The 9,126-nt window shown below is 36.1% G+C and overlaps 1 protein-coding gene across 1 annotated transcript; it reads right to left on the reverse strand.

Moving 5' to 3' along the window:
• Positions 1–6,660: 6,660 nt before the first annotated feature.
• Positions 6,661–9,120, reverse strand: LOC119672171 (probable DNA mismatch repair protein Msh6; the record flags this gene model as incomplete). Its single annotated transcript, XM_038083163.1, has 8 exons — positions 6,661–6,866; positions 6,932–7,087; positions 7,142–7,293; positions 7,357–7,534; positions 7,596–8,000; positions 8,062–8,361; positions 8,415–8,567; positions 8,680–9,120. Coding segments are annotated over 8 exons (1,920 nt in total), but the record flags the coding sequence as incomplete, so codon positions are not given.
• Between the last annotated feature and the right edge of the window lie 6 nt (positions 9,121–9,126).

The raw sequence follows: 9,126 nt of genomic DNA on the forward strand, positions 1-9,126 counted from the left end.
CCAGGATGAGGTTTATGTTCGCTTGAAGTGTGTTGGTTATACTGAGAGCGCATTTATCCGAGTATAGCCTACACGTATCGTCAGCATATAACGCCAAAGTCGAGGGATCTTACATTGGGAAAAGTGGCGATCCCTGAGGAACCCCTGCTTCTATAGTTCGAGCTGATGACAGAGCGCTGTTGATTTTCGTGCAAAAAGACCTCCCATGTAGGAAGCTGCCGATAATCTTAGTTAGCCTGCTTGGAACACCTAAATGAGACATTTTTACTATCAGGCCATCATGTCAGACTTTATCAAAAGCTTTAGAAATGTCAAAAATGATCATTCCTCCTTCTCTCTTTTACTGAGGGCTGTTTGGATCATTTGGGCCGCTCTAGACAGTTGAAGTTTCGTGGAGACAAGTCATTCCTAAAGCTAAATTGCCCATCGTGGAGTATATTGCGTGAAACCACTACTGCATTTAATCTGCCAAGAATTACCCTTCCGGCTAGCTTTCCCATCGTTGATAACAGGCTTATGGCGCGACAGTTCTACAGGAATAGTGGGTTCTTATTCGGTTTAGCGAACACAACTACTGTGGCCAGTTCTTAGGTCTAAGGAAATTCACCTAGCTTGAGCATGTAATTAATTATGTTAGTGATAAGCTGGATTGCGTTCTCCGGCAGGTTACGTAGGCATCCAGGATATTATATGCCTCGTCGGAAATGCGTTCTTCTTCCTCTGTGGCATAGTCTAAATCTACATTGGGCTGGAATTCAAGCGAAGACCTCTGCCTTTTCTAAATCTGTGTATTCCAAGCCTTTCACTCCATGGATGAGTGATATTAATGGTTTACGCTTCAGCCTGAAATACTTATTCATTGCCCAGATGGCTTTATCCCCTGTTTCAAAACCCATCAGAAATTCACCCCATTTCACGTTTCTGAATACATAAATCTTTTTCCTGATTTCATTTGAGAGACCTCTTTTCTTGTTAGGGTCATCCGTTATTGAAGCAATTTCCGGAGTCTATTTCGATTCATGTTTTCAATATGCTGCAGTAAGTTAAAATAACTGCATGGTTTTCTATCTTTGAGGGTAGAGCAGCTATCCAAGGCCTGCGTTAATAGATGTGTTAGGTTCTGTATACAGTTATGCAAATCCGCTGAGGTTTCTAAGTGGTAGTTGATACAGCATATGTCTACTAAGTTTTTGAACGCATTCCAGTTAGTGGTAGAGAACGTAGGGGTCATAATATTCATATGGCAGTTTTCAATAATGAATGAAACCGGTTTATGATTGGAGTCCAGATCATCTAAAACTTCCATAAGGTTCGACATGCCAAGGCCTATTATATGGCCTGCTCCGCTTCCGTAGTAAGTTGGCTCGTTAGGTACATTGACAATTTCTGGACAATTTCCGTACCGACCCTATTCACCTCAGTTTCGGTGATAACCATTCAAGTCTCCTACTAGAAATGTCGGTAAATTATTACTGAGCTGTGTTGCTAGGTCCCCCAAATACTCTTTCACGCTTGGCGGCCTATAAACATGATATTACCCGCCGAGCATTCAACCTCCAATGAAGTAGCTTCGAACGCTTGTAGGTTGTTAATTCTGAGGTGTTGTTTAATGTTTTTCCTAATACGGATAGCAGTACCCCCTCCTCTTCTTGGGAACCTGTCTGATCTGTGAATGATGTAGTTAGAGATTTTAGCTACATTGAAGGTTTAAGGAAAGTCTCTTGCAGGACCATAATATCTATTTCCAAATCATGAAGAAATTGTATAACCTCCTATTTCTTGTTTGTTGTGGAATTTGCATTCTAGGCCACAACCTTCATGAGATGTAATGGTGTGTTCATTGTGAAGTTGAGGTTGGCAGTAGGCAATCGAGTTCTAATTCAAATTCAAATGGTCAAATTCCAGGCCTAACTGAACATAATTTTTAATTTTTATTTTAATTTAAATTTGTTAAATAGTCATTACACGCAAAAGTTAGAAGCCTGATTTTTGTTAGCCTATGCTAACGAAAATAAAAAGAACATACTGTACGGTTATAGGGTAATATAAAAGTGTTATGCTTAATATATAATAATATTACATATTCCGTGTAGTTGGCAGTTCAGTTGGGGCAGTTCTCTTGAGGACTGTTTTACAATGCACTTTGGTTCCGACCTTCTTCCATCACATGTTGTATATTCGGTTCACGATGAAATATCTCATTGCTGTCTAACCAAAGTGCATTTAGTATCATGCGAAATGCTTTTGTTTGAAATCTTTGTATGATATCGATATTGCTTTTTGCAGGGAACTTCACAATTAGATTTCGTACATCCAAATCAGTTTCACAATTGATTTGTATATCATTATTTAGTTTTCTATGGTAATTCTTGATTTACGACGAATCATCATAGGTGTCATCTGAAGGTGTCAGATTATTATTATTGTAATATATTTGTAATTTACATACAGTGTATCACAAATAGGCAAATAGGCTATTCTGATTGCTGGTATGCGCATTGTTTTAGTCTTCATTAATGTCTGCGTTAATGTTCAGGCCGACTTTACTCGATTCATTATTTAGATTCTTAATGCCTGCTTGCATATCGTAGATCCTGTCGGCAATGAGTACTACGTCATCACCGTATTTCAAATGACTCAATTTTTGGTTCATCCTACAATTAATGCCACGTGCGTTTTCATTTAGTGTCGCAAAAATTGTGTCCAGAACGGTGATAAACAATAAAGGTGATAATGTGCAACACTGACGTACTCCACTTGTTGACTGAAAACTAAACTAACTAGTTCATCATTATGTAAAACTCTGCATCTTATTTCATCATAGCTATTTTTGAGGATTCTGACAATTTTTGACGGTATTCCCCTTGTGTTGACCGCCTGCCATATGTAATCTCTTCTGAGCGCATCAAACGCTTTTTCGAAATCGATTAATGTAAGATACAGTGTTGAATTAAATTCCGCTGCCTGCTCTAATAGTATGAGCACCTTGTTAATTTAATCCGTGCATGACCTTCCAGGTCGAAAACCGGCCTGGAAGCTACATATAGTACTATTTAAGATCAAAGCTATTCTCTCCAAGATAATATTGTTGCAGATTTTCATTACTATTGGCAGCAATGATATTCCTATCCAATTATTGCACTTTTTTCTATCACCCTTCTTAAGTAACCTAACTATTATACACTCTTTCCATTCATTTGGAAAACATTCTTCTACTCAAATCATTTCGAAAAGTGGCTAGAAGATTCTAGCCAGCGTCTACTTTAAAACATTCTGGGGGAAATTCAGTGATACGATAGCTTCCTTGATTTCTTCTATTGATGGATCACTAGTGCTTTTTCCTCGATTAGGGTTAAGCCGTCTATGTATTAAAAATTCATCAGTTTCGTCATGCACTATATTTCGAATTCGTTCAAAATGTCTTCTCCACACTCTGCTTTGCTCCTCTTTTGGGGTCACTGCCACGTCATTTTCAGCTCCGACAGGGAAATTTCGAACATAATTGTTACCGGCAAAGATTCTTGTGACGTTATAGAATTCCTTCAATTCCTATTTTTGAGTCGCTTCTTCTTTATTTGCCAATTCGATTTCGAATATTGGTGATCATATATCATAATACCATATTGTTTAATTAACTTTAGATAAGCACAATTACAAATCTTTTACGATTTCTACGTATTGCTCTCTACGTCTAGCTATATTTATAAGGCTGCCAACTTCTCGTACATGGGCCCATTGCCGAATGTTTAGTAGCCATGAAAATTGTTTTCTACCAATACCACGTTTGCTTTCGATTTTTCCCTGAATAATCATTTGGAGTAGTCTGTTTTTCTTCTTTTTATAGTTACTAACAATTCGCGATCACAGCTCATTCTTCGTAAAACTTCATTATTTGTAACATGTTGCATTCTTATGAGTTAAAAGGCACATAGCCGAAAGGGATTTTGAGGGGCTATTGCGACAAAAATGAATCAAAGCGCTATTTTCTTACATAAAATATAATATTCATTAGTAATGCTATTTTATGACTATTATTAATATCTATAAAAAACGCTTTATTTTTGATTAGTTTATTTGCTTTATTTATTTTTATATATGTTACATGCTTTTTGAAAATATAAAATTTGAAATTAACTTAGCTTATTCACAAGCGTTTTGTTAATTTCCACAAGTATAAATTTACTAGTTCTATAATTATTGTTGTAATTTCACAAGGGTCTTGTTAATTTCCACAAGTATAAAGAAAAAATACAGGAGAGGAACCAACCAACAAGAAAAAGAAACAACGACCGTTTTAATGTAGAGTTCAATTTATTCTGATCATTTAAATTTTACAAAAACTTTAAGAAAGTTTAACATACACGTAATTTGAGTTACTCTCAATAATCAAAGCTCCTTCTCAAGTAATAAAATTATAAACTTTGAAAATAATTTATAATGGGTGATCCAACACTATTTATATTAAAATAATATACCATAATTAAACAATAACACATTATTTTTTGCATTTTAAGCAAATTGTTTTAATACATTCATGTAAAACTTTGAAATATATATTTTTTTATTTCCGAAACACAATATAATATAGTTTAAAACTCTTAAATTACTGTATGTATGTTGATCTTGTTGATCTGGGGGTACTACAGGGTCCCACCTATCTCATTGACTAATTTATGTATTCCCTACAAGCTTCATGATTATTTAGTGATTGATCTAAGATCTGCATACCTCCCTGTGCGGAGAGTGATTACTGTAAGATTAGATAGTGCTAAGTAGGATAGCCTGTCAGTTTTCGCACATAACTTCAGGGCTCTGTCCCTTATGTATTTTTTGATCGGGTCTATTCTAAGGTCTCTTAGCATGTCGTTTATGCGGATGTACTAAAGCACTTTGAAGACCCTTCGGAGAACCTGACTTTGTGTAGTAGAGCCGGCGTCAAAAGTAATCATACCCGTTGATTCCCTTATGCTCAGGGGAGACTGTATCATCTGAGCTGTTTGCACCAGTTGTAATTCTGTGAAGAGGTCTTCCCTGAAACCAAATTGCTCATCGGGGAGAATATTCAGCGAGTTCACCGAAATTTTAAGTCTATCTAGAATCACTCTTTCAGCTAACTTACCCAGACCTGACAGTAAGGTAATCGGGCGCCAGTTCTGCAGAAACTTTGGGTCCTTGCCGGGTTTAGGAAAGACTACAACTGTGGCCTGTTTCCAAATTTTTAGGATATTCACTTAGCCTAAACATACAGTTTATTATATTTGTAATGAGATGGATCGCATCTTCCGGAAGGTTACGTAAGCATCTGTTGTTAATTTTGTAGTACCCTGGTGCAGATCTTATCTTCAAGCTTGAGATAATTAGAGCAATTTCATTACTAGAGCATTAAATTAAATTGCGCTTCAAGGTCTCCTAGGTAGGCTTGTGTTTTCGGTGGCCTATAGACTGAGGTAAAGTTTATGTAACCTACCAGACTATCCACCACCACTGTAGTTGCTTCAAGCGCGAGAAGGTTGTTAGATATTGTGTGATGTTTGATAGATTTTTTGATAAGAGCAGGTGTTCCCCCACCTCTTCTAGATACTTAGTCTGATCTATAGATGTCATAGTTGAGAATTTTCAGTTGCAGAGACGGTTTCAGGAAAGTTTCTTGTATCAACATGATATCTATATTCATGTAGTAATTGGATGATACATATTTCTTGTTAATAATAGAGTTTGCATTCCAGTTCACAACTTTAAATCTGCTTAGTGGAGTATTCATTTCCCAGTGAGAGTAGGTAACAGGCTTTGCAGCATGGTCTGCATTATAATCTTCACAACTGTGTTGAGTTGCGCTTGAAAGTTCTCCATCAGTTTATCTAGATGAGAGGCCGACAGAGAATTGGTGGAGTTTTGTTACGCCGTGCAGCCTGACATCATTGCGTCAGCATAAGACCTTGATGGCATAACAGAAGAGCTTTTAGGTAAGATAGAAGGAATCGATGTGGGGACTTTCTTTTTCTTCATATTCTGCGGGGCACAAGGACACCCTCTATAGTTGGCCGTATGGTCACCACCACAATTCGAGCATTTAAAAGCAGCATCACGAGGTTTTGTACATTGTTGGTGGTGGTGCGATCCCTCACACTTAACACATTTGAGTGCGGCCCTACAATTGGTAGCAACATGCCCAAACTGTTGCCAGTTATGGCATTGATAAGGACCTTTTAGCGGACGCTAGGCTTCGACTGTCAGTTTTAGAAGGCAGACACAGGAGACATTATAAATGTCCTTCTGATCAGCAGGAAGATGAATTTTTAATAATTTATCAGTCGCATGTCGAGTTTTGAGGAAATGACATTCAAGAATGCTGAATCCTTTTTTTTCAAGGTCCTCTTTGATGTCCTCCTGGCTCTGCCCCTCTAGACCTCTTATCTTAGGTTCTTCTCTTCGGGAAGGAAGTGGGTATGGAATGGCTCTTTAAACTCATTCAAGAATCTAGTTATATTACGGTGGTCATCAATAGTAGCTGGAGTTATCTAAATGTCCAAGCGCACCTTCTTCGCCTCACTTGTCGGAGCACCGACAAGAAAACTAGTTAAGCACAAAATTCAAATAAATAGTGGCACGAGTCATATTCCATGAAAATATTTCATATAAAATAAAAAAAAATTATTTGAGATTTAACATTTCAGCATTTAATAACCATTAATTGTAGATTTTAATTGAGATGACAACAAAAACTATTTAATTCAAACATTGCATTTTTTGAATTGTCTTAGTAAATTTTGTATGTCAGTAACAGCAGACAAACCTCCGCCAGCGGAAGTCAGAATCTTAGCAGTAATTTTTCGTTTTAAAGCTATAGCCTCTACTTTCTTCGAGAGCTGTAAATATTTATCGAATTTAGATATACAAAATAGATGAATAAAAATAGATTCTTAAATTTTACCTGATATGCTCTCTTGATAATTGGCGTTGGCATACCTGCCAACTTTGCAGCATTAAATCCGTATGATGTTGGACAAGCACCAGGTGAGTATTTATATAAAAATGTAACAGTTTCCTGTGTAGGATCATCATCATCTTCATTTTCCACCATACATGCCTTTAAATATAAACTAAAATTTAAAATTCCAATAAAGTAAAATTTATTTATTACCATATGCCCAAGAGTAATTCTTTGATCTTTTTGAAAGAAATCAATTAAATTATGATAATGCGTTGAGAATAGTGTGCGGCATTTAATATCTGCCAGATAATTAACAACTGAAACTGCTATAGCAGTACCATCATAAGTGGCAGTGCCACGACCTATAAATTATTATATGTAAATTAATAGAGATTTCTTCTCAAAGAAAAGTATTTTTTTCTTGCCCAATTCATCCAAAAGTACCAAACTATGTACAGTGGCGTGTTTTAATATTAAAGATGTTTCATTTAATTCAACAAGAAAAGTACTCTGTCCCGACAACATATCATCCTGAGCACCTAAACGCGTAAAAATTCTATCTACTAGGGAAAGTCTGTACTTCTGAGCTGGTACATGTGAACCCTAAATTAATATATACAATTAATTATTATATTATACATTAGTGTCACTATCGACAACTTACAATTTGTGCCATTACGGCAAGTAGTCCAACTTGCCTCATCAAAGTGCTTTTACCACCCATATTAGGACCGGTTAAAATGGACAATGGCGCAACATTAGGAGAACCAAGTACAATACCATTTGGTATGTAAGTATCAGAAGATACGCATGGATGATAACCCTCTTCTATATCCACGAATGGTTGACAGTTATTATCCTCAGGTTGAATAAATTCTGGAATACACAATACATTTTGCTGACGTGCGTACTCTGCTAAAGAGCTGAGAACATCTAGATTTGAAATGCATTCCGTGCACAATTTCCAAACGGAATAATTATTTGAAAACTTTTCGAAAATACGACGTGCGAGATCTTTAAGTATATTATCACGTTCCATTTCAGCATTCTGCATTTGCTTGAGAAATGCCTAAAATATTATATAATATCTATATAAGTGGTTAAACAAACAATAGTCATTATTATGGTACCCTTGTTTCATTTGTAGAAAAACGTCTGCATGGTTTGTTTCCTTTCTTTTGCCCCTCTAATTGATAGACTTTACCCGCCTTACGAGCGTTGCTCTCAGGAACTTCCAACTGGAATCGTTTTTTGTCTGTGCCAAAGTAAGCCAAACGACATCCGAAAAATTTTTCTTGTTCTTTAAGATAATCTTGTAAAGATTGATTGATATCTTTAATTTTAGCTTCGCATTCATCATAATCGGAGTCTACACCCTTCTCAGGAGCAACAACTCCAGTTTTTGCAGCTTCCTCATGGTTAAAAGCGTTCTAAATATATACAATTTGTAAATAAATTTAAATATTTATAAAAATTTAATTACATTAAAAAATTGAAGTAATTCATGCATCTTGGGAAATATTCCGCCATTGTCAGACGTTTGAGTGATACGTTTAATCAAAACAGAGGAACAATCTTTCAACATGTCGGGAATTTGAGTTAATATTTCAAAACCTTTGAGTATTGAAATGAAATTCTAAAATATAGTAAAAAAAACAAAATAATATTTTCATTTAATATATAAAAGTTTTCAAACAAAGATAATAATAAATGTATAATATTGATAACGGAAATATTTCTCAAATTACCTGAATTTTTTTTTTGTTATACAATTTTTCTTCAAACAAAATAGCACGTCCGTCTGGATGCTTTTGCATTATTGTTTTATTGCCAAAAAGATGTACTTGGGCCAAATGTCGCTCAAAATCTGGCATCGGAGTTAATAACGCGCGAAGCTCCTGCAAGAGCTCAGGATGATCCATCAAATCTGTTATAGCATTTTGACGTTCTAAAATTGTATTTAGATCGCAACTAGGTGCGCAAAGCCAATAATGAAGCAAGCGTTTGCCGAATTTTGTACAGCAGTTATCCAAAGTTGCATAAAGTGAGTGCTCTTCTCCAGTAATTCGTAAATTTGAAAGTGTCGTGGCATCAAGCACCATCGTTGAACGAGGCAAACTTGTTTTAGAAATAGTAGACTTCACAGTAACATCGCTGCTCAACGTATCGGGAGGTTCATAAAAATGATACCGTGC

This window comes from Teleopsis dalmanni, chromosome 1, assembly GCF_002237135.1.
Source record: "Teleopsis dalmanni isolate 2A chromosome 1, ASM223713v2, whole genome shotgun sequence".
NCBI lineage: Eukaryota > Metazoa > Arthropoda > Insecta > Diptera > Diopsidae > Teleopsis > Teleopsis dalmanni.